Raw genomic sequence first — 26,367 nt, 5'->3', positions numbered from 1 at the left:
ATTTAAAATGAACGTAAGAAATAGAATTGTAAATTCTTAAACTGCCAGACCTCATGTCCAGATGAGAGAACTGAGTTCAAAGGTCAGTGCACTCATTCATGTTGTACCTGACGTGCCACTGACGCTTTGGAAAATTATAAAAGCCACAGATTGAGACACTGACCTCGGACCCCTGTCAGCACGGTAGCATAGTGCTTAGTATTGTTGCTTGACAGCACTAGGGTCCCGTGTTCGATTCCCGCTTGGATCACTGTCTGTGCGAGACTGCACATTCTCACCCTGTCTGCGTAAGTTTCCTCCCAAAAGTCTCCAAAGATGTGCTGTTAGGTGAATTGGAAATTCTGAATTCTCCCTCAGTGTACCTGGACAGGCGCCAGAGTGTACCGACTAGGGGATTTTCACAGTAACTTCATTGCAATGTTAATGACAATAATAAAGATTATTATTATAACTCTTCCACTTCCAGTCCAGTCAAATGAGATCCAACAGTTGCGAAATCTCCATGCTGCAACGTCAGCAATGAGATCTGTTGGCAGTCTTCATAGATGTAAGCGGTGGAAAATGAAATGCAAATCTTTGCGTCTATTTAGATAAGGTTAACTTATTTTAGAATTACACATATTCGCATTCATATCTAATCAATACAAGGTTAACACATGTTATCAGTACATGGCTATTTGTGGATTGTTGCTCAGCAATTTATGTTGTACTCCTTTGAATGAAAAGCCTGACTGCTTATTCTGTTCTCTGTGTTAGATTTCTGGAATTCACACATAAACAAAAGATACCAAGAAGGAGCGTTCTCAGTTTTGAAAGATTTGAACGTCGTCAATAATCAGACGCGCAACCTTCAAACGGCTCCTCGTCTGCCCACTGCTAAAAAACAATGCTCATGTGAGATTGAGTTTACAGCAGGAAATGACAAGTTGTGGTTTGTCAATCCTGTGTTTATAAAAGAATACTGCAGCGCTGCCCCTGCAGTGGAGCAGAATTCAAACTCTCCAAATAACATGGATCTGAAGGTGAGACGTCCTCCTCCACTCCCTCCCCGACCAAAACCCTCAGAGCTGATTGCTGCGCTGTCCAGTAGCTGCAGAGGCGGAGAGTTTAAGAAAAACGGTGAAGACATCAACATCAGAAGGGATCATGAAAATTTGATAGACCTGTCAGATGGGAGGAAAGAGATTGAAATCGATGCGGACAACATAGGGACTCAAAACCGTGTCAGATTCCCACCAGTTCCACCGAGGCGGCGGCCATCAGAAAAGCAACTTATAGACATTAACAGCAGCCAGACTGAGGGGGCAAGGAAAGAGGCTGAGGCAGTTGCACAAAGCAATGATCCATGGAAGGAGAAGCCGCCCTTTGAAGTCTTCATCGAGCCTGTCGCGAATGACCAACAGGGATTGCTGAGCGAAAAAGCAGAGGATATTGTATTGGACAACTGCACCTCAGACAGGTCCAGTCCTGAGCAGAGGAAGCAAACATGCCATTCTACACCCGTGGCACCTCCAAGAAGGAAAAAGAAATCCTACCAAATCGCTGAGGAAGAGATCAAACAGGAACCCCCAGCTGAAGGCCAGCTAAACAAAGCGTCAAAGATCATCAACAAGTTAGATACAATAACGGATCAGTCTGAAGATGCCTCTGACTCCTCAGTCCAGAGTGAGGGTGTGCAGTCACGTAACATCGCGGATTTGAAAATAGCCGATGGGTCTTTGTACTCCCCTGATGGCAATGTACTGGCTCCTGGTTCAGAAGTAGATTCCTTCTCTACCAGCAGCACAGAGGAAGAGCAGGATCCAGTAAACACTCACTCGCGGCCCAAGAAATACCGGCACTCCATGATGCTGGATAAGGCAAAAAACAGACTGTCAATAGTCGCACTGAGCAATGTTTTGAATGCCTTCCGTTCAACAGACCGAAAAATCCTGAAGAAAATAACCGAGCTGGCGCAAGAGAAGGCGTCATACTTTGGTCACCTGGTCCAGGATTATAAAGCCTACACGTTGGAAGTGATGGGAAAGCACACCTCAAGCACAGAAATGCTGCAGGAGATCCGGCAGATGATGACGCAGCTCAAGAGCTATTTATTACAAAGTACTGAGCTGAACCTAATGGTAGATTCATCTTACCAATCGGAAGAAAAATTGGGTAAGGATTGACTTCTGCTATTTCTAACTTATGGGGCCCCAACCTAAGATGGCCACTGATGGAAGGGTTAGAGAAATGTTTCTTGCACAATAATGGTTAGAATATTGAATTCCGCACCACAAACTGTTGTCATGGCCGAGACCACAAAGTCTTTTGAAAGGGAATTTAAGTGAGTAAATTTAAGGAGGAGTCAGACAGATTTTTAATTGGTAATGGGTTGAAGGGTTATGGAGAATGGGCGGGGCGGTGGAGTTTAAGGCCAGAATGAGATCAGCCATGATTGAATGGCGGAGCAGACCCGATGGGCTAAATGGCCTAATCCTGTTCCTTTGCTTATGAACCTACAAATTAGATAGCTGGAGTAGTATGAAAGGGTATGTGGAGAGGAGAAACCCAGGAGATTTTAGAAACATTGTAGATGTCTCATCTGGTGAAAAGCAATTCCAGAAATATTATCGGCTGAACAGCTTGCTTCGGTTATGTAACTGTCTGTGAATTTATGGCTACTTATTAGAAGAAATTCTTGCTCCGTTAAAACTCCCAGTCAAAGCCCTTGCTTCTAAAGAATTCACTAAGGGTGAAAATAAAACAAATGAACATATTGTCATTTTGCAAGTTACTTAGCCAAATTACAAATGCTTGATTGTCAACTCTGCTTTGGCTTTCGAGTTTGAAGTGTTTCCATTCATTCTCTACGGTCAAGACATTGCAGTAAGTTCTGGTTGGTAAAACAAGAAACCTTTCCACAGGAGCGACTGAATCAGCCTGATGCCTGTGATTACCTGGTTCTGGGTGAAACAGTGGGTCCCTGGGTCCCTTGTGCTTCATGTGGATTTTCTGGGATGACATCAAGAAGCGGGTGCCTTTCCTTTGTATGTTAATGTCACCAACGCAACTCCTAAATAATGTTCCTGGGAAGTTCTCAAAAAAGGTATCATCACTCCGAGAAGGTGGACATTAGAGATGGCAACCAGTCTCATTGGATTGGAGTGATAAGGGACAACCAGCAAATACTTCAGTTCGGTAGCACAGTGGATAGCACTGTGGCTTCACAGTGCCAGGGTCCCAGGTTCGATTCCCCGCTGGGTCACTGTCTGTGTGGAGTCTGCACGTTCTCCCCGTGTCTGCGTGGGTTTCCTCCGGGTGCTCCGGTTCCCTCCCACAGTCCAAAGACGTGCAGGTTAGGTGGATTGGCCATGCTAAATTGCCCTTGGTGTCCAAAAAGGTTAGGAGGGGTTATTGGGTTACGGGGATATGGTGGAAGTGAGGGCTTAAGTGGATCGGGGCAGATTCGATGGGCTGAATGGCCTTCTGCACTGTATGTTCTATGTTCAGGACAAGTTAGCTATACTTCACTTTAATTTAGGCCACCAAAGAGGAATAGCTGAGCTGAAAGCTGTTTGGCTACTGCTTCTGATAAGAAGCCAACAATTCCAGTAGCCAGCGGCACTTATGTAGTTGCAGCAGTGCTTCAGAATCAGCTCCCTGTTCCACCCGGAGCCAAGCAACCACCTGGGAGAGGCAAAGAGAAACCCGGATGTTTAAAAAAAACACAGCAATTAGGGAATAAAAATCTAGACAATTCCTCTTCAATCTTTTTAGGTAATCAAAATTAGCCCAGGAGGCCACCAGGTGTTTGCACATTCTCCACATGTCTGCGTGGGTCTCACCCCCACAACCTAAAGATGGGCAGGCTAGGTGGATTGGCCGCACTAAATTTTCCCTTAATTGGAGAAAAAAATTATAATTTACCGATTACATAAATTATGTCAAATTAATTAGGAAAGGCACGGTAGCACAGTGGTAAGTACTGCTACCTCACCAGGGATCTGGGTTCAATTCCGGCCTTGGGTGACTGTCTCTATGGAGTTTGCACTTTCTCCCTGTGTCTGTGAGGGTGTTTCCTGTGTTTTCTCCGGGTGCTCCGGTTTCCTCCCACAGTCTAAAGATGTGCAGGTTAGGTAGATTGGCTGCGCTAAATTACTCCTTAGTGTCCAGGGGTGTGCAGGTTAGCTGGGATAATGGGGTTATGGTGATAGGGCAGGGGAGTGGGCCTAGGCAGAGTGATCTTTCAGAGGGTCGGTGCAGGCCCGATGGGCCAAATGGCAGCCCTCTGCTCTTTAGAAATTCTATAGTTCTAATTATAAATAATTTCCCAATGGCCTCTTTTGTGCAATGTATATTGCTTAACTAACGGAGCAGTCTTCTTATCTCTTTTAGAAGCTGTTGTGGAAGCGGCTTTGTGTAAGTGTGTGCTCAAACCCTTGAAAGACAACATCGACATTCAACTGAAGGAAATTCATTCCAAAAATGGCAATCTGAAGCTTCTGAAGGAGAACCAACAGACTGTGCAAACCATAACCACCACTGATTTGGGAGTGTCTACCTGCGTTCCGGAAACTAGCCTTTTGGAGAAAATACAGCAGAAACTCAGCACGATGCACCAGGCTTATTCACCTGATAAAAAGGTCACTTACCTCCTCAAGGCCTGCAAGCTGATTTATGATTCGATGTCGGTTGGAAATGCAGGTAAACTCTTCATTTCCATTGTGAGTTGTTTCCATACCTTTGGACTAATTGTTTTATTCGGCGAGGAGGGGTGGCATGGTGGGGTGCAGTTTTCAACTTCGCCATCTAATGTGGCCGGTCAAATTAACCGTCTGCTCAGGCACTCATCCAATTTTATTTCATTGGCCCAAATCAGATGGGTTCCAAAATGGGCGTGGGGCATGTGGGCTGTTTAGGCATGGAGTTCTCCTCGTCACATTACTGCTGAGATGCTGAAGTAGAAAATGACCCGCTTTGTTACAGATTGGTGACTTTGTCAACTTTCACCACTATCTCCATTACATACAGCAGTCCAGTCCAAATCACAAGGTCATTAAACTCCCCACTGAATCCACATATTTCCCTTGACATTTTCCAAACCCTACTTTTACCATACGCCTTGTCCTGTGGGTTTTTAGGTTGATACCGGATAACAAAAATGAATACACTATGCTTCTAATGTTTGTAATTTAGTAGGGCTTTAAATTCATCTTTATTAATTCTTCCATGTGTTGTGGGCATCACCCCCAAGATCAGTATTTGGTGCCCGTCTCTAATTGCCCTGAGTTTGGGGTGACTGTAATATAACTTAGAAATATTAAAAATCTACTGTTACTTAATTCCAAATAACCACTTTGGCCTTCAAAGTATTTACTTTCTTTGTCATCTGTGAGAGTACCAAACCTCTTGGAGTCAAAGCAGTCAACTGACCATAATTTGGCCTAATCTGGCACTTTATTGGCAATCTCCTGTAATTAGGTGACATTGGTAGAAATGGATTACTGAGATTGGCTTGCATTAAATGTTGGGAAATATTAAGGAGTGAATGACAACCTGGGAGCAGAAATAGACCATATGCCTCAAGCCTTTAAACAGAATCTCCCTTTAAAATAAACACTCAAGCCATGTAAAAAGAGAAATGAAATTTATAGAAATAAATCAGAATATTATGGTGGTTTCTACGATGCACCTTAGTCCCTCCAATGCCCACTGACCATGGAAAGTGTTAAGTGTATTGGCAGATACTGGGCGCTCCTTATCAAAGGCTACCTGGGTGTGGATATACCCTAGATTAGAGACAGGGAGCCTGAGAAATCAGCCCCACTGGCCGTAGCCATCCTCAACATGTGGATGACCACATTAGCCAAGTCCTGGAACAGACCCATAAGAGGTCCTCCAATTTCCCACTTTCCTCTATATTGTGGGGGGAGGGGGATGATCAGATCAGGAGCCTGGGCTAAATGCAGCCAGAAAGTGAGGAACAGCTCCTTCAAATAGTGGAAGAGGAACTACAGCCTCTTATATCCACGTAATGTGGGCCTCAAAAGTTTAAGTAGCCTGAAATATCATGAATAAACACTATGGGACGGACCTGCTCCATGGAACACTCCCCATATCAAATGTCCAATGGGGAAACAGATTCCCTGAGGCATACCTTTGTGCAAATGATCTGTAAGAATGCAATCCAAAAAATTACACATGTTCCCCTTTTTACTTTAGGGAGCACAATTAAGAGGGTAACATTAAAATGGGCGGCATGGCGGTTAGCACTGCTGCCTCACATCGCCAGGGACCCAGGTTCAATTCCGGCCTCGGGTGACTGTGTGGAGTTTGCACTTTCTCCCCACATCTGCGTGGGTTTCCTCGGGTGCTTCGGTTTCCTCCCAGTCCAAGACGTGCAGATTAGGTGGATTGGCCATGCTAAATTGCCCCTTAGTATGCAAAAGGTTGCGTGGGGTTACTGTGTTACAGGGATAGGGTGGAGGTGTGGGCTTAAGTGGGGTTCTCTTTCCCATGGCCAGTGCAGATGCGATGGGCCGAATGGCCTCCTTCAGCACTGCAAATTCTATGATTCTATGATTAACGAGTGTTGCATTCAACCCACATTTGATCAGTTTTGATTGATACTGAATTACATCAACTGTGGCAGTATCACTAGAGCTAATGTCACGTATAGAAAACCATATTTGTTCAACATGCAGAAGACAATGCACTGGTCACATCACCACACTCAGTGATATATCAAAAAACAGAAGGTGGCCACTGAAGCACTGGCCACAATCTCCTGCTTTGCAGAACCACTTCATTAGCATAAAATCCAGTTTCCCTTCCTTCTGTGACAAGTTGTTTGCAGTACACCTTCATGTCGGTGAAAGCAGAGTAGCATTTCTTGTAAACGTTACTAAACAAAACTAATTTGCGTTATGAAGAAAAACACTGCACGTGAAAGACGAAATACATTTATCGACTTGACTCCTGAAGTTGGCCCATCTGATTCATAACTTATCAGCCTGGTAGAGTAAAACACTTGCAGTCGGGGGAATCATATATTTGTCGGACTTTGTGCTGATAAGGGCAGTGAAAGACGAGGCAGGAACTTAATTAAATGTTGCTGGCCATGGACCACAAAAGCATTGTGTGGTCATGAATAGCAACGGAATCCTGTTTTTGAAGTATTGTCCAGGATTTACTCCCAGGTGTCTATCATTCTTTGCCATATGTAATGCGCAGATTTCTTTTTATATCTCCTATTGTCTTCCTTTTCTTGTGATGTCACTCAATAGAGTACAGTTCCAAAGGTTCGTATCACAACAATAGCATCCTCAAAATATAATATACATAGAACATACAGTGCAGAAGGAGGCCATTTGGCCCATCGAGTCTGCACCGACCCACTTAAGCCCTCACTTTCACCCTATCCCCGTAACCCAATAACCCCTCCTAACCTTTTTGGTCACCAAGGGCAATTTATCATGGCCAATCCACCGAACCTGCACGTCTTTGGACTGTGGGAGGAAACCAGAGCACCCGGAGGAAACCCACGCAGGCACGGGGACAACGTGCAGACTCTGCATTGACAGTGACCCAGCGGGGAATCGAACCTGGGAACCTGGCACTGTGAAGCCACTGTGCTATCATGCTGCCCCTATAATAAAAGGGAAGAACTGCCTCAAGGCACTTCACTCATTAATGGAAATGAAATGCTGAGCGAAGCAAGGAAGGATGGGAAGGGATGACCAAAAGCTTGATGGAGGAAGTGGGTTTTAGGCACTTTTATAAAGGACGAGCAAGAGGTAGAGGGGCAAAAACGCTTTGTGAGAGAAAAAAACAAAATGATATTCTTGATGACTGAGCCAGGAAAGTGACAGCAATTAGACTATTTAATAATTGGCACATCCCAGATTAGCTCAACCTTGTCCTCGGTCAAAAGGAAAATTGACCTGGTTATTTTGTAGCAATTTCATTAAAAAAACGTTCAAAAGGAACATGGACGGAATTTTCCAGGTTTTCTTGATTGTGTTGACCCGGGCGGGAAAAGCTGTGCACTGTGGCTGGGCCCCACTGATGGATTTCCCTGCCATGCCGATTGACATTGGTCACAAAATATCCTGGTGGATGGTCCCACAATGTCACACTGGTGGGGCGGGCTCTGAATTAGCCCGTCCCACCAGGAACGTCAGCCTTCTAGAAATAAGGGCACCTGATCTAAACCCCCCCCCCCCCCCGGGAATCACAGCTCCACAGACACAGCAAAATCCTCCCCAACGGACCTCCTCATCAGAAGGTCCCCCTTCCTAGTACTGCCCCTTGGCAGGGGGCAGTGCCAGGGCAATGTCAGGGTAAAGCCCAGGCATGATCCTCCCTCCCCTGGGGCTGTACATACATGTGCGCTCCTGGGGGTTCGCATCGGCAGGTTTGGTTTTACAAAACCTGTTGTAAACCTCACCGATGTGACGCCATGCCTGGCATGGGGGGCTGATACAGTAGGGCAGCCCGCTAAATATAAGTTAATGTATGGTAATGAGGGGCGGGATTCTCCGACCCCCCGCCAGGTCGGAGAATCGCCGGGGGCCGGCGTGAATCCCGCCCCCGCCGTCTCCCGAAGTCTCCGGCACCAGAGATTCGGCTAGGGTGGGAATCGCGCCGCGCCTGTTGCCGCCCCCCCCCCCCCCCCCCCCCCCCCCGGCGATTCTCCGGCCCGCGATGGGCCGAAGTCCTGCCGCTGCCATGCCGGTCCCGCCAGCGTGAATCAAACCACCTACCTTACCGGCGGGACCAGGTGGCGCGGGTGGGCTCCGGGGTCCTAGGGGGGGCGCGAGGCGATCTGGCCCCAGGGGGTGCCCCCATGGTGGCCTGGCCCGCGATCGGGACCCACCGATCGGTGGGCGGGCCTGTACCGCGGGGGCACTCTTTTCCTTCCGCCTTCGCCATAGTCTTCACGATGGCGGAGGTGGAAGTGACCCCCTCCCCTGCGCATGCACGGGGTTGACGTCAGCAGCTGCTGACGCTACGGCGCATGCGCGGACTTCTGCCGCCCGGCGAAGTCCCTTCGGCCCCAGCTGGCGTGGCGCCAAAGGCCTTTTCCGCCGGCCGGTGGGACGCCAACCACTCCGGCGCGGGCCTAGCCCCTCAATGTTAGGGCTTGGTCCCTAAAGGTGCTGAGAAATCCGCACCTTTGGGGCGGCCCGACGCCGGAGTGGTTCACGCCACTCCATCCCGCCGGGACCCCCCGCCCCGCCGGGTAGGGGAGAAACCCGGCCGAGGTTTCTGACCTTCCATGGCGGGAAGCCCATTGCACCATTGGCGGGGATGGGGACAATTGAGTGGGGAAATCCTTCCGACGTGAAAGCCATTTTGGGACTTCCCCTCGATTCTCCGCCCTGACATCATTTCAACCCGCCGAAAATGGAGACGGCAAATTTCCCCACCAAATTTCTATAATTTCACTGTACAAATTGATTTACTTGAGCGGATCCCGCATTTGGCTGGCCAGCTCAGTTGGCTAGCATATAGATTTACACCAACAGAACGGGGTGCAATCCCCTGTCCTGGCTGAGATAGACTCGAGATCTACCTCTGTGTCCTACATGTAGGAATAAATCTTGGCACTTCGATGTGGCTCAGCACATATTTGCCAGGGACCTGCCGTCAGGCAGAGAACTTGCTTCTTTAAGGTTCAATCTTTAAAAATTCCAAAACAAAACTTTTCCTGAAGAGGTACAATAAGTATCAATAGTTGAGGAGTCTGGAGCAAAAGGAGAAGTCGATAGTTAATTAAACGTAAGATTTTAAACAGAGGGCAGGAGAAAGGTCTTTACAAAGTTATGGGCCTGTTGAGTTCCCTTCCATGGTTTACTGGCTGATGCAGAAACTATGGGCAGGATTTTCCAACCCTTCTCGCTGGCGGGATCATCCGGCCCCACCAAGGGTCCCGGGCAGAAGGGTGGGTGAGTTACACAAAATGCCATAGACTTTATTGGGACCGGAACGTCTTGCCAACAGTCAATAGCAAGCTGCACTGTGGAAAACACACCACAGAGGGACCGAAATCCCGGTCTATAATATGTAAAAATTAAAATTTTGATTGTATAAGTGAATGACGGAAAATCGATTGAAGGAGTATGGGCAGGCAAATGTAATTAGGTATATATTCCCTCATCATGAATAAAGGCCAACATGGATAAATGGGCCTAATAACTAAAGAACAAACAACAAAGAACAATGCAGCACAGGAATAGGCCCTTCGGCCCTCCAAGCCTGTACTGGTCATGATACCAACCTTTGCCAAAACCCTCAGCACTTCCTTGTGCCGTATCCCTCCATACCCATCCTATCCCTGTGTTTGTCAAGGTAACCTACTTCCATACTGTAACTTCTATATTCACTAACACTCCAAGCAGACCTGTCTTTTAACTTGCATCATGTGCAATGCATCAAGTGGGGACATGGTCAGAGTGATTGAATATTTCTATTTTAAATGATCAGACCAAGCACGATACAAGGTTATGCTTCAGTCGTACAGGGTACCGGTGAGGCCACATCTGGAGTACCATGAACAGCATTGATCTCCTTATCTAAGGAGTGCTGTATGAACGAATGAATGAAAAATGAAATGAAAATCGCTTATTGTCACAAGTAGGCTTCAAATGAAGTTACAGTGAAAAGCCCCTAGTCGTCACATTCTGGCATCGGGGAGGCTGGCATGGGAATTGAACCGTGCTGCTGGGCTGCCTTGGTCTGCTTTAAAAGCCAGCTATTTAGCCCTGTGCTAAACCAGCCCCTCTGCATGCGCTAGAAGCAGTTCCAAGAAGGTTTACACGGCTAATACCAGGATTGGACAGGTTGTCTTATGAGGAAAGGTTGGAGAGGTTAGTTTTGTGTCCACTAGCGGTTAGAAGAGTAAGAGACAACTTGATGAAAACATTTAAGATCCTGAGGGGTATTGGCTGGGTGGATGTGGAGAAGATGTTTCCTCTGGTGGGGGAATTTAGAACTAGGTCACTGTTTAAAGATAAGGGGTCACTCATTTAAGACAGAGATGAGAAGGATTTCTTTTCTCCTGGAGGGTCATGAACCTTTGAAACTCTTCCTCAAAAAGAGCAGAAGCAAAGCCTTGGAATATGCTTAAGGAAGAGCTAGATAGATTCTTGATTAACAAGGGAGTGAAAGGTTATGAGGTAAACGGGAATGTGAGGTTGAGGTTACAATCAGATAAGCCATCATCTTATTGAATGATGGAGCAGGCTTGAAGGGCTGAGTGGCCTATCCTGCTCCTAATGTGTATATTTGTATATTGTACTAACATTGCAGGCTGACCATTGCCACTCAGATTAGATTTTGTTAGGAGCCAATGGAAAGGACATCCTTATTCAAAGCCCATTGGGAAAAAAATCCTCTCAATCAATCATTATAGCCCAGCATTAAGAAAACGCCTGTGATCAATTGCACCAGTTGTGAATGGCCTATGGATCAATGATTTTTAAACCAAGTATCAATACGTTCTCCTACAAAAGAATTGACGCCCTTTGATAATTTTAGTTTGCTCGTCACGGGAAACAGTCAGTTACCATAGTGACGAGCAGAATCTCAGTAACTATGTTGATGGATCTGGAGACAGAATTCTTCAAATTCCGGAAGATTGTCTTGCAATCCTAATTTCTAATCTTAATGACGAAACTAATGACATCCTGTTGCAATTGAATTGACCCGAGATGTTGATAACATTGTTTTGCTATGCAGCTCTCCTGCCGCCGATTTATCATTGTATTTTTCAGGGTTTTTTATTTTCCTTTCCTTCCATAAGCCTGGAATTCAGAACGGCGATTGGAGTCCAAACTTCTGCTTTTGCCACTTCCAAGTTGGCCACAAGGCGATGCTGGACACTTTCATGTTGAAGTGCCCTTTCAGTTATTTACCATTTAATACAGCTAGGTGCTCCTCTGATCTCTGATGGGCTCTGCAGCTTGGAGAGCATGTCCACAGCCATCTATCGTTCAGTGATCCTGTCTCCAAACCAATTGGGGTATATCCTGGTCCAAAGTCCAATGAGTGACTGCTTTCCCCAGTAGTGGGTTCAAGACCTGGGAACAGTTCCGTCTCATAAGTCAAGGGAATGGCTATCACTTATTTTGTTTAGCTGAAACAGGCACGATGTATGTACATGTTCTCTCTGTCTGCAAAGAACATTAATATATGTAGCTTCCAGTGCACACAAACAAGCCCGACTGAAAATCTTAAATTGGTTGTCAGCATAATTCTTAGCACACAGGATTATTTAGCAAATACTGTCCATTTGCGGAATCATCTAGGGTATGATCGAACAGCCACGCTGCGTCCAAAAAGCAGCGAGTCATGACGCAACATGGCTGATAGACGCCAGGAGACCCCGCTCCCGGAATCTACCAGGCTCGCAATGCCTCACATGATCTAGAGTGATCCCATTGTGGGCGGGATCACTTTTTGGCAAATATTCACATTAGAGCAAGGCAACTAGTCTAACTTTAATATGCAGTTATCGAGGAGCCTGAGGCATTGGGATCCATCTTCTTTGCCTCAGAGAAATCAGTTCAGGGTGGTACCTTCGCACTGTTGGTGCCACCCTGGCACTCTCAGTCTGGTGCCCTGGAAGTGTCACCTGGGTGCCAGCCTGGCACTTCCAAGATGCCCATGTGCCACTGCCAGGGAACCAGGTTGGCACTGTCAGGTTGCCAAGCTGGCATTTTGCACGCAGCGGCGATCAGGCCAAAGGTGTCTGTGCGGGTGTTGGGAGGGTGTTTGGGATAGGATATGGGGGCCCGGGCATCTCCTCATCGTGAGTTGGGGCTTTGGGGGTCGGAGGTCGCGTGAGGGGCTCCCGAGACCTCTCACTATACAGTGAGTGGAGAAGTGGAGCTTCTCACTGTACAAAACGTGGCTCTGTGCAGCCTCGGTCATGTTTCCCCCACTGGGGCCCCCTATCTAACTCTGAGCACCGGGAAACACACGGTTAAACACGCTCGCCATGGGACTTTGTTCCCATTTAGTTAAATCATGCCCCTCGTGTTGGACACCAAGTTTAGAGTTTTGCAAACACGGACAGGTTGGTACAGTCTGTACCGTGCCTGTTATGAACAGTGGCTGAGACCTGCTGTGTGATACGATCGATCAGTCACTGGGATGCACAGCCTACACACCTAACATCACACTGGCACTGAAATTAATTGACCATATACTCATTTGTACGATAAGCAGAACGCTTTTTTGGCTTGATGGCAGCATCCTGTTAATGACAGATACCACTGGTGTTGCCACTGCAAGGTAGCGACACAAAACACCTACTGCTCAAATGTTTGAGATACCTTCCACTTTCAGGGTAGTCTGAGACAGACTGGAAGCTTCACTTCATAATACGCAGGTCTTGTTCTTTGCAGGCAGAAAGAACATATACACAAATTGTACCTGTTTCAGCTGAACAAAGTATGTGACAGCCATTTGCTGACTCATCCTCAGGACAATGCCTGGACCAATCAGGATCAAACTGCCTGGTTTAAATTTCAAGAATGGCAGGCGGTCAACTGTCAGTCACCTGGTTCATACTCTATGGCAACGTTTCTACTTATCAGCACTCTCTTCTCATACAGTACAGATTGTTATTTTCCCCTTATATCGGTATTCTTGTAAAGTGTCCTGATGAGTGCAAGATGAAAAGCTTCGACATGTCTCTGTTTTCAGCAACACTCAAGCTCTGTGCCACCAAACGACTATTAGTATAATAACTGTCAAACAAGTCTTGCAAAAACTTGTGATTATTCCTTTCCTTTATGTGGTGAGTCGCCCTTTTCCTCTCTTACTGAATTTGGGAGCTTGCCAGATAGGAAATCGCAAACACCAACCCACGGCCCAGCCCTGCATCATCCTGCACTCGGCACCAAGATGCGTCAGGGAAATAAAGACTCCTGCGCTGGAACAAATAGCTGGCACACATAGAAGGAAGCGGACCCGAGACTCCACAGTCCCAAAATTACCGGGCTTGACAAGACTTAAGTGCCATTTACACTCATGGGGGAGGTCCGGAGTATGGGCCAACCAGGTTCCACCGCACTGCGGATGGTCCGTTAAATTCCATGCACTGATCTTCTGCCTGCTCCTCTTCATACCAAAGGAGCAAGCCAGGGATGGGGGGGGGGGGCTTGAAAAGTCTCAGTACAAATCATGTCTTTGAGAGCTGTGTGAATCCAGTTAAGGCCCCTTTGAAGGCCTCAAATCAATTAGTGACATAATTGATCACAGCAAAAACAAAGCTCAGATGTTGTTTGCACCTTTCCCACTGCAAGTGCACTGGTATTAATGTGATTTACCCATTGCAAGTGGTAGGCGTTAAAGCCCATCTCCACTCCTGTGATTCCTTTCAGCTCCACCATTCTCCAACACATTGGTGTCAGATACAGTGTCCACACATTCCCTGTACGGACTGGAGAAACATCAGCAAAGAGGGAAACATGTGGGGAGACACCCAACAACCGAGAGTCTATTGGGAGCCCAAATGGCTCAGTCAGTAGCATTCTTCCTTCTGAGCTGGAAGTCCCTGGTTTTAAGCCCTACTCCAAGACCCGTGGCTGCAGAAGGAGCATTCATGTGACTCAAAGCAGGTTGTTAATCAGCCTGCTAAGTCCTTCTGACACTCCCCACCATTCCCCAATGGAGCGTGGCAAAACTGGAGTCCTTTATCGGGACAAAGGCCAAAGATTGGACATTAGCAAATACTGTACGGAGAGGATTAACGTGTTGCAAAGAACTGTCCAGAACAGCAATCTGTGCCTTTGCAATTGAATCTTACATACAAGCAAATGGTGAGGGGTATCTACCCAATATGTCCTTGATAGGCATGGAGAGTATAAGTGGTGGGGGCGGTATTAGAGCATAAACAATGCCTTAACACATGGCGCCACCTAGAGTTTCACACAACATAATACAAGTGATATTCAAATCCAGGAATACAGTGATCTTTATTTTGCTGCAAAACAGTGGCCATCACTGCTCTTAAAAATAAATGGCTTGAAAGAAGCAGTGAGTGGAAGTAACTGCAAGCAGCATGTTCAGTTCCACCTGACTGAGGGAAGCAATCTGCTCATTTAATGCACCAGTACAACCACCTCATCTCACACATCATTCAGTACATTACCTTCAGCCCCAGTCCTTCCTCTTTACGCTCCTTAATTTCACACAAAATAATTTTACAAAACGCTTTTAAGTCACCGTTTCAATTGGAGCCTTTTACGTTTGTTGAAACTTGGCATTCGCACATACACATGTTTGGGTGGACGTGCAACCTTACAGAATGAGCCGCGGGCAACCCATCGGTGGTTAGCAATGCTGCCTCTCAGCGCCAGGGACACGGGTTCAATTCCGGCCTTGGGCAATTGACTGTCTGTGTGGAGTTCACACTTTCTCTCCATGTCTGCGTGGATTTGCTCAGGGTGCTCTGGTTTCCTTCCATAGTCCAAAGATGCGCAGGTTAGGCGGATTGGCCATGCTAAGCTGCCCCTTAGTGACCAAAAGATGTGTAGGTTAGGTGGTGTTATGAGGATGGGGTGGACGATTGGGCCTGGGTCGAGTGCTCTTTCAGAGATCAGTGCAGACTCGAAGGGCCGAATGGCCTCCCCTGTACTGTAGGAATTCTATGTTTCCATGATTCTGTATTGTGTGCCTGAAAGAACTGTTGAAAAATGTATCTCGTTGGCTTTTGTAATTTCTATATACTGAAGATCTTGGTATATGTTATATTATATGACATTTAACTTACCTGTAGTGCATAAGAGATTCCATTTGTCGCCAGAGGGGGGAGGGGGAGATGTATTTAAGCTAGGTGGACCTGTTGTAAGATTTGTTTCTTGTACATAACAGCAGCGTTAATAGTCTTTTAGATCAGCCATCTACACTTGTCTCTTGAAAAGTAAGTGACTGAGTAGCACATCTTTGCAATTGCCAGATTACAGCATCCAGTCCGTAGAAGGCAAGTGGGTTAAAATGCTGCAGGAGTTCACCCAGCTGAGCATAAAAACATGGAACCACCCTTATAAGGGCTAATGTTGAGTCCAAGAGACAATCTAGTGCAGTGATTTGAAACCAGCATTACTTGTGACAGAGCAAGGCAAACCCATGATGCAGATCATTGAGCAGATTTTCCAAATTTATCCGGCTTTTGAGAGATGCTGGATCGGTGGTCTAACTATCAGCGACCCATAGGCTTTTGATGGGATTAGCATTCAATATGACAAAGCCCAGTGGAATACTATGTGACGTAAAATGTCAGGAATTAGCCACATAACACTGAATAAAGTGGAACAGAAATTAATTTAGGAAGTACCGCTTCACACACCCAGAAGCATTTCTGATGTTGTCATCGAGAAAAAAAGAAGCTATTATTTTAAAACAAAGATAGCGTTAGAAATGTTCTTTCTTTCTATATTTCGAATTGTAGCTCCTCAGTAATATTAGAGCAGATTTTATTTTAAAAATCATTGTCACGCTAACTATTAAAAACAAATGCCTTCAAAGCACTTACTTTTGACCAGAAATGGATCCCTTCGGCTAGATGGTCCAGGTAGTTTCCAGCAGGGCCAGATTAGTTTTCTATAAAGTTTATTACCAAAGATTTATGCTCAGCTGATGAAGATGTAAGGTCAACCATCGGCCCGGATTTCTCACACAGCAGCAAATTAGCAACATTTACCGCTTACCTCGACGCAGATTGCCTGCCACAAATCTGTCTCCATGGCTTGGATTTCCCCTTTTCCAGTGACAGTCTGAATCTGATACCAAGTCAAGGGCATCAACAGGCGCCCAGCAAGGATAATATCATCAGGCAGGGTGGGCAGTCAATGAAGAATTGCGTAATATGTACTGATTATCCTTCACTTTTAATTAGGTTTTTCAGAAAGTGAAATAAACGATCACGTGGGATACAAATAAACTAAAATATTGCAAACGATTCTATTAATATTTTTAAATATATTTTTAAATATAATACTCGAGGAATTTGACATTCCAAAATGATGAATATGGTTTTCCCGGGCCAGAGAGGTGTTTCAGGAGAAATTGTGAACTTAGTGTGCCATTACGTATTCACCGGGGTGTATCTTTATCCATTGTACTTACATTGAGACTAATAGGCACGTTCTCGTCAGTTCCGTGAGCCATGAAGGGGGGTGGGGGGGGGAGGGGGGGTGGGGGGGGAGGGGGGGGGGGGGGAGTTGAGCAGTGCACCTATGGAGGAGCATGGAATTACTGACAGCATATGTGCCAACTCCAGACGTTGCTGTCAGTTTTGGAGCCACAATAAAGGGGAACACTGACAATATTGCTGTCATTACTATAGCAATATCCGGGCCAGTATGTCTAGCATGCTTCCTACGCACGGCAGACATCAATCTTCAAGTTGTCCAGTATGACAACAGGCGAAAGCAGTTCTTTGAGCTTGTTAACCCTGATTCTGAGCCAGAAAATTCATAAGTGATTGCCAATTTGTAAATTTCTCTCAACAACTGCAGTTAGACTTTGTGTTAAGGGGAGAGGCCTGCTCCTGCACAGTTCCATCTTATGCACAGAATAACCTATTGCCTGTCGCACAATGTGCTTGGTCAAGAGGCAGGAAAAATTAACCCGTGCTCTATTTATTGCCTGACAATTAGCTGTCCCTTCCTGGAAAGTGGACATGGAAGAATATTGGGTACGGGCAGGATCAAATTGGGTTGCGATCTACCCCCACAGTTAGTTTAAAAGTGTAAAGTCACCCCAGATGACCATAGGCTGCTTTCCCCTTTGAGGGGGGGGGGGGGGGGGGGGGGGGGCGAGCTGACTGGTGGTTATTTAACCTGAGGATCACCACACCTCAGGCGAGGGGCATGTTTGAGAAGGGCGGGCCCCCGTGAATAACCTCAGCTGGCACGGTCTAGCCCACTGAGCCAAACCGGCTCCCCATCGGTTAATACACCTACTGATGCTCACTGCCTTGGTCCATAATTGAAGAACTGCAATTTGCAAATGGTTGAAGAAAACATTGCCAGCGCCTATGGAACCAAATCCCATTATGTGTCATGGCTTGTGAGAGAATGAAAGGAAAGGCCATAAAATTTAATAAGCATTACTCTGGCACTTACAAGCCACAAAATCTTTTAATATCAAAAAATTGCTTGGTATATATATATATATATATATATATATACATAGGGTGGTACGGTAGCACAGAGGGTGGCAGGGTTGCACAGTGGCTAACACTGTTGCTTCATAGCTCCAGGGTCTCAGGTTCGATTCCCAGCATGGGTCACTCTGCAGAGTCTGCATGTTCTCCCCGTGTCTGCGTGGGTTTCCTCCAGATGCTCCGGTTTCCTCCCACAGTCCAAAGATGTGCAGGTTAGGAGGATTGGCCATGCTAAATTGTCCTTAGTGTCCAAAAAGGTTAGGTGGGGTTACTGGGTTACTGGGATAGGGTGGAGGTGTGGGCTTAAGTAGGGTGCTCTTTCCAAGGGCCGGTGCAGACTCGACAGGCCGAATGGCCTCCTTCTGCACTGTAAATGATATAGTGATCACAAAATAGCTTCAAGAACTTTTGTCAGTGATGAAGCCCTGAATTAAGAGCTAGCATCCATGAATAAGACAACTGATGCAGGAATAATAGATCATAGATTCCCTGCAGTGCAGAAGGAGGCCATTCGGCCCCTCAAGTCTGCACCAACCCTCCAAAATAGCACTCTACCTAGGCCCACTCCTCCGCCTCATAACCCCTTACCCCAGCTAACCGTTGGACACTAAGGGGCAACTTAACATGGCCAATCTACCTAACCTGCACATCTTTGGATTTTGGGAGGAAACCGGAGCCCCCGGAGGAAACCCGCAGTCACGGGAAGAATGCGCAAACTCCACACATTCATCTGAGGCCGAGATTGAACGCAGGACCCTGGCGCTGTGAGGCAGTAGTGCTAACCACTGTGCCGTGTTTAAAACAGGATTCACCTTTTGCAGCTTCACTGCATTTTACCAATTCAAATGTGTAAAAATGTAACATTTCTTATTTTTTAATAAATTTAGAGTACCCAGCTATTTTTTTTCCAATTAAGGGACAATTTAGCATGGCCTATCCACCTAATGTGCACATCTTTTTGAGTTGTGGGGGTGAGACCATCGCAGACACGGGGAGAATGTGCAAACTCCACACGGACAAAATGTAACATTTCTGATAGCCTCCAAGGAGTGGGGTTTGGAGGGCCCCGGATTCCATATACATTTTTAATCGCTTTCTCAACCTGCCCCGCCACCTTCAATGATTGGTGCACAGATCCCTCTGTTCCTGCCCCTACTATATCACCAATGTTCTAATGTGAAAAGGATGTCAGTGTTTTGGAACTATAATTCAAACAAGGTTTATAACAAGACAGCAAGTTGAAGGTGTGTGTCCGGGTTCATTCCCAAGGGTCTCTTTTCGGGCACAAAAACATGTGCGGCTGAAAAAGGAGAAAAATCTGTACAAACTGTATAGTTGATTGTTGGGAAGAATGTTTCCCGGGGTGTTTATTTACTGTAACCTACTTTGATGCAAGTGTGAATAAAATGCGTTTATAAATAAAATAAAACCCAAAGCAGTGGAATCCGTCAGAAATGGATCGTTTCTCTCCTCGTTCACAGTGGTCTTTCACTGCAGGTAACAGCACTGTGGCAGTAATAGAAGTTGCTAATTCACTTTCCAATTCTGCTTCTGTTTTAGCAAAATCACACGGTGCTGATGATTTCCTCCCTGTGTTAATGTACGTGCTGGCAAGGAGTGACCTGACATCGTTGCTCTTCGATGTGGAATATATGATGGAGCTACTTGACCCTTCACTACACTTAGGAGAAGGTATGGCTACTCTTGCTTGGAGCACAGTGTGCCAGCAGGTGGAAATTAGTAGGAACACGCGTAACATGAATGGACTTCATTTTTTTCCCTTTGCTTTAAAGTTGACTCCATAAACGTACTTGCTCGCACTGCATTTTCTTCATTTTTACTGTGCAAAGCTAAGAAACTGCACACTGAACAACATTTTACATTAATCACAGAGTGGTTGCCGTGCAGGAAGTGGACCTTCGGCCCATCTAGGCCTTGCCAGCTGCCTGCAAAAGCAATTTAGCTCCATGGACCTATTTAGCAATTTAGACCACAAGATCTTGTGGAGCAGTGAGTGGTGTCTCTACCTCTGAGCCAGAAGCTCTGGGTTTGAGGCCCACCCCAGGACTTGATGTCCAAGGAAGGTGCGTTCGTAACGCGGTCAAACAGGTTGAGTGTCAACCTGCAAAACATTCCAACTCACGCCAATAGAAGGTAATAAGAGCAGGAGAGATGTCTGGTCAGTCAGGCTTGACGCAGAGCGGCCACCCCTCAAGCTATAAGTCTCTGGCGACAGGCGAGCAACCTGTTCCGGGAAAAACTAACTATGGAAATTGCAGGAAGGGAAAGAACAGCAGCGCACTACACACTTTCCCCATCGTACTGCAGTATCCTTTTCCCCGCCAGGAGCAAATCTAGTTCTTTTTTGAAAGACATGAGTAAATCTGCTGCCACCATGGTCTGAGGCAATTCATTCCAAGTCAAAACCACTCGCTGCAGAAAACATTTTTACTCACGTCGTCTGTGGTTCTTTTGCCAATCACCTTCAATCAGTGTCCTCTGGAACCATCCTCCTAAAGATTTATACAGTCTCCCTGGAGCCCTCGCATTCTTCCTAAAGTGTGGTGGCCAGAATTGGACACAGCACTCCAGTTGAGACTGAACCAGAGATTTTTAAAGGTTCATTATAACTTCCTTGATTTTGTACTTCAGGCCTCTACTTATAAAGCCCCGGATTCCATATACATTTTTTATCACTTTCTCAACCTGCAATCACCTTCAATGATTGGTGCACAGGTCCCTCTGTTCCTGCCCCTACTTTAGAGTTGTAGTATTTATTTTATATTGCCAGGGCTCATGTTTTCTACCAAAATGCATCAATTCAGACTTCACAGCATTAAATGTAACCTGCCACACTCCTGCCTAATCCACCAGCCCTTCGATAACCTCTTGAAGTCTCTCACCATTCTCCTCACAGTCCATAATACTTGCAGGTTTTTCCAATCAGAAGCCCTGAATCATTTGGGTTTTTTTATAATAAGAAGAAATCTGTTTTCCACAGTTTAATTTCTTGGCATCAGCAGTAGGCTGGCAGCCAATTGCAGCTGGTTATTACATTGGAACTGAGAGCTACATAAATGTAAAGCTCAGAGTTTCCAACTGCAACCTCATATCCTGCATCACGTCAAAGGTCAGAAGTTGCAATTTTCAGCTAATAACAGCAGTCGATATAATTCTTTGCCATGTTGCACAAGAAACTGACAGCGTTGTAATTTGAAATTTCGTTCCACTCTGCTTTATCTATTTGAACAATTCAGTCGTGTTTATGGAGATAGCAGTCCTCAGAATGGATGGAGGTTATAAGGGCCAGAATTCTCTGGCTGTTGGGATTTGCTGTTCGTTGCGGCAGCGCACCCCCGCCCATGGGTTTCCCAACGGCGTGGGGAGGTGCGGCGGGAGCAGAAATTCCCGCTGCCAGCGAAAGCCGCGCCGTCGGGAAACAACTCGCGGCTGGAGGATCGAAAAATCCAGCCCATGTTCTTCACTATTGAGAATCTCGTGGTGCAGCGTAGTTGCAGAGTTTCAAAGGTTAGTGGAGAGGAGCAAAAAAGAGAAAGAAGTCAAGATTTGCAGTCAATAAAGTACTTCTGCTGTATAGTCACTGTTGGAATGTGTGAAACACAGCAGCCAATTTGTGTGCTACAACAACTTCCCGCAAACAATGTGATAATGTCGAGGGCACAGGAGATAACTTGCCTGCTCTCCTTCGAAATAGCGCCGTGGGACCTTTTACAACCACCGGAGCAGGTAGATGGGGCCTCGGTTTAACAGCTCATCCAAACAATAGCACCTCTGCTAGTGTAGTGCTCCCTCAGCACTGCAGTGGAGTAACAGCCTTCGATCTTTATGCTCAAGCCCTGGAATCGAACTAGAACTGGGCGACTCAGAGGCAAGAGTCCTGACTGAACCACAGCTGACACGATTAAGTCATTGAGGGAAACGGATAAAAGAAGAAGGTGGAAAGGAAGGTGAGGCAAACTCAGGGATTCTATAGTTTTGAGATCTTGAAAAAGAAGGAATTTGAGTAGGGACCATCCAATTTTCACACACACAGCGAGAACAATATGTGTGACGGTGCATTTGGAGTTTGAGAGCACGAGACGAAAGTTCAACAAAAATTTGCACTTCTTTATTGCCTTTAGTAAATGGCACAAGAAACTTTACACATGGGAGAGAATGTCAAACAGGAGTAAAAGACGTAGACTCATCAGAATGAGATAATAATAATAGTCACTTATTGTCACAAGTAGGCTTCAATGAAGTTACTGTGAAAAGCCCCTAGTCGCCACATTCCGGCGCCTGTTCGGGGAGGCTGGTAAGGGAACCTACTGCATTGAAAGAATTATCCTGTGCATTTCAGACCATGTCGCTTGATGATCTGTCACCTTGTCACATCTCTGGTTCTTTATCCAGTCAGTTGAAAAGATTTCAGGGAGACCTTTAAAGATCAGGAGGAAGTAGAAAGGCAAATTTGCTTTGGGGGAGAATTACAGAAAACACGGCCGAGGTGGTTTGAGCAACGTTGAGTGAGGTGCATAGGAATGCTAAAGAGCAGAGACACGTTTGTACAGCTGGAAGAGGCTACAAATATAGGATGGAACAAGACCGTGAAGGAGTTTATAGACAAGGATAAGGATTTTAAAATCAATGCATGGACAAAGATAGTAGGAGAAAAAAATGTAATGCATGATGGATAGGAGTTGTGTAGGTTGATGGCCTGTGGACTACACTGGAGAAGTGCAGTCTTGAAGCCATGTATATTTGTAGCAGACCATATAATATTTCTTTAAATATTTACCATTATCTGTCTACTTTTCATGCATTTCCCATCATATCCAACTTGCTCCATATAGCTTCATAGTTTCCTATATTCAGATTTAAGATCCTAGTTTTGGAAAGAACGATATTACTTTCAAACTTAATGTAAAATTCTATTATATTATGGTCACTATTTCCAAAGACTCCTTTACAAGGAGGTTATTAATTTGCACATTCTCATTACACATTACTAAATCTAAAAATGTCCGATCCCCTATTGATTCTTCTTTTTTTTTTTAAATAACTTTTATTCAAATTTTCAACAACGAATTTTAGGACAACAAAGAAAAACAGTAACCCGTCCCCCTCAATACAAAAACAATAAATTAACAAGAAAAAGAAATAAGCATAAAACCATGAGACCAAACCCCCGTAACGAACCCCCCCCCCCCCCCCCCCACCCCGGGTTGCACCTGAAGTTGACCACCCTCTAACGCTCCGCCAGGAAATCAAGAAAAGGCTGCCACCGCCGGAAGAACCCTTGCACCGACCCGCTCAGGGCAAACTTGACCCTCTCCAGTTTAATGAACCCGGCCATGTCGTTGATCCAGGATTCCGGGCTCGGGGGCTTCGCGTCCCTCCACTGTAAAAGAATCCTGCGCCGGGCTACTAGGGACGCAAAGGCCAGAATACCGGCCTCTCGCGCCTCCTGCACTCCCGGCTCCGATGCTACCACAAAAATAGCAAGCCCCCAGCCCGGTTCCACCCTGGAACCAACCACCTTAGACAAGGTCCACGCCACCCCCTTCCAGAAACCCTCCAACGCCGGACACGCCCAGAACATGTGGGTGTGATTCGCTGGGCTCCCTGAACACCTGCCACACCTGTCCTCACCCCCAAAGAACCGGCTCAGCCTGGCCCCAGTCATATGCGCCCTATGCAGCACCTTTAGTTGGATTAGACTAAGCCGCGCGCAAGTGGAGGAGGAATTCACCCTCCCCAGGGCGTCCGCCCACGTCCCCTCCTCAATCTCCTACCCCAACTCCTCCTCCCACTTCGCTTTCAGCTCTCCCACCAAGTCCTCCTCCCCTCCTGCATCACCTGATAAATTGCAGAGATCCTACCCTCACCGACCCACGTCCCTGAGAGAACCCTATCCTGAACCCCCCCCTTGGCGGCAATATCGGAAACTCTGCCACCTGCCGCCTAACAAACACCCTAATCTGCATATACCTAAAGGAATTCCCTGGGGGCCCAATTGATTCTTCAACACAACGCTCCAGAAACCCATTTCACACACACTCCAGGAATTCACCCTCCACAGCATAAGTTAAGTGCTGATTAGGTTTATCCAGTTGATATATAGATTGAAGTCCCCCGTGATTACTTTATTACCCTTGTTACATACACCTTTTAACTTCCTGATTTATACCATGTCCTCTACAACTGTCTGGTGGCCTATGAACAACTCCATACCAATGTGCGCCGTCCCTTGATGTTTCTTAGCTCCAACCAAACTGATTATTCATCTTGATCCTTCTCTCACTAATGTACTGATTTTGTTGCTTACTAACAGCGCTATCCCACCACATTTTACTTTTTGCTTATCCTTCTTAAATGTTGAATATCCTTTAATATTCAGTTCCTAGCCTTGGTTACTCTGTAACCAAGACACTACAATGGCAATTATACCATACCCATTTACTTATACTTGCACCTTCGAATCATTTACCTTTTGCCAATGCTGCTTACATTCAGATAGAGTGCTCTTAATTTTGTCTTTTTAACATTATATTGTATTTTGATCTTATTTGATGTTTTCCTTTGCTTCATCTGTCTTCCGATTTCACTTGCTACTTTTCCACTTGCTGTTACTATTTTTGATTCTTTCCTATCTGAATTCACTCTTAGGTTCCCATCCCCCTGCCCATCTAGTGTAAACACTCCCTGACAGCACTAGTAAATCTCCCTGTGTGAATGTTAGTCCCAGTCCTGCCAAGGTGCAACCTGTCCATCTTTAACAGGTTCCACCTGCCCCAGAAATGGTGCTAATGCCTCAGAAATCTGATGCCCTCCCTCCTACACCAGTTCTCCAGCCAGGTGTTCAATCACTCAATCTTCCTAATCCTATGCTCACTAGTACGTGGAACTGGGAGTAATCCTGAGATTGCTGCTTTTGAGGTCTTGCTTTTTAATTTCATTCCTAACTCCCTAAATTTAGCTTTCAGTGCCTCATCCCTCTTCTCACCTATGGCACTGGTACCAATATGAACCATCGGCGACCACCAGCTGTTCACCCTCCCCTAAACGAATGTCCTGCAGCAGCTGTGTGACATCCTTGATTATGGCACCAGGGAGGCGACACACCATCCTGCCCCATATATGGCCACAAAAACATCGGGCTATTCCCTCGCTAATTAATTCCCCATCATTATTGCTCTTCCACTCTTCTTACTCCCCTTCTGTGCAGCTGACCCACCCGTGACGCCATCGTCCTGGCCCCTTCTCCACCTCTTTGAGGCATCATCATCCTCACCAGTGTCCAACATGGGAAACAGGTTATCAAGCAAGATACACTACCAGCTCCTGGGCCTTTTGAACCCTCTGGCGCAATGTTCTTCAAACTTATTTCCAGGGACCCATTTTTAACAACCGGTCAACCTTCGGGACCCAGCCCGGCCGACCTTCACGACCCACGCCGGCCGACCTTCGCGACCCACGCCGGCCGACCTGCACGACTCACCATTTTCTCGTACCTTGTTTTCTGCTGACAAAAATAGAGGAAATGGTTTTGGGTCCCTTTGGCCCTCGTACACGTTCCTCCAATGGAACCTGTTGGATGAAGGCGAAGCCTTCCAGTGTCGGAAAGTATGGAGTCTCCATCTGTCCAAAGTTCTGAATTTTCTCCTGTAACCTTTTATAAAATAACACCCCCCACCCCGAACTTGTAAAAAAAAATGAGTAAAATAAATTTTAAAAATGAATAATCCCCCCCGACCTTGTAAAAAAAAATGAATATAATAAATGAAATAAATGAAAATTAAATGAACAAAATAAATGAACAAAAACCACTGCAGAACTTGTAAAACAAAAAGCTGCAACTTTCATCGTGCGCGCATGTGCAATGCGGCCGAATTTTTTGACATGTTCGCGGAATGCGCATGCGCGCCGATCATCAAGCACGATTACGCATTCCACGAACATGTTTTATAAATTTGGCCGCATTGCGCATGCACGCATGATGATTGCGCGCATGCGCACCGCAGCCAAGTTTTTTTTTATGAAAAGCCGGCTGCTGGGCGGGGATTTGCGCATTCGGGAGCACCGCGGACAACGGCTCCACGACCCTCCCGACACCCACCCACGATCCACCCGCGGATCGTGCCCCCGATGTTGAAGGACACTGCTCTGGCGGTCTCCCTTTCTCTCTCCACCTACACTCCGAACCT

The 26,367-nt window shown here is 46.2% G+C and overlaps 1 protein-coding gene across 1 annotated transcript in view; it reads left to right on the top strand.

The window, feature by feature from the left end:
* Positions 1 to 26,367, top strand: part of rin3 (Ras and Rab interactor 3) — a 148,960-nt gene that overhangs the window by 104,751 nt on the left and 17,842 nt on the right. Inside the window, exons 6-8 of the mRNA XM_038775235.1 lie at positions 757 to 2,154; positions 4,375 to 4,683; positions 19,721 to 19,852. Coding sequence (XP_038631163.1) covers positions 757 to 2,154; positions 4,375 to 4,683; positions 19,721 to 19,852 — 1,839 coding nt within the window. The remainder of the gene's footprint in view (positions 1 to 756; positions 2,155 to 4,374; positions 4,684 to 19,720; positions 19,853 to 26,367) is intronic.

Source organism: Scyliorhinus canicula, chromosome 2 (genome assembly GCF_902713615.1).
Source record: "Scyliorhinus canicula chromosome 2, sScyCan1.1, whole genome shotgun sequence".
Lineage (NCBI taxonomy): Eukaryota > Metazoa > Chordata > Chondrichthyes > Carcharhiniformes > Scyliorhinidae > Scyliorhinus > Scyliorhinus canicula.
The sequence above is the reverse complement of the archived record's forward strand: the minus strand, read 5'-3'. Positions and strand labels throughout refer to the sequence as shown.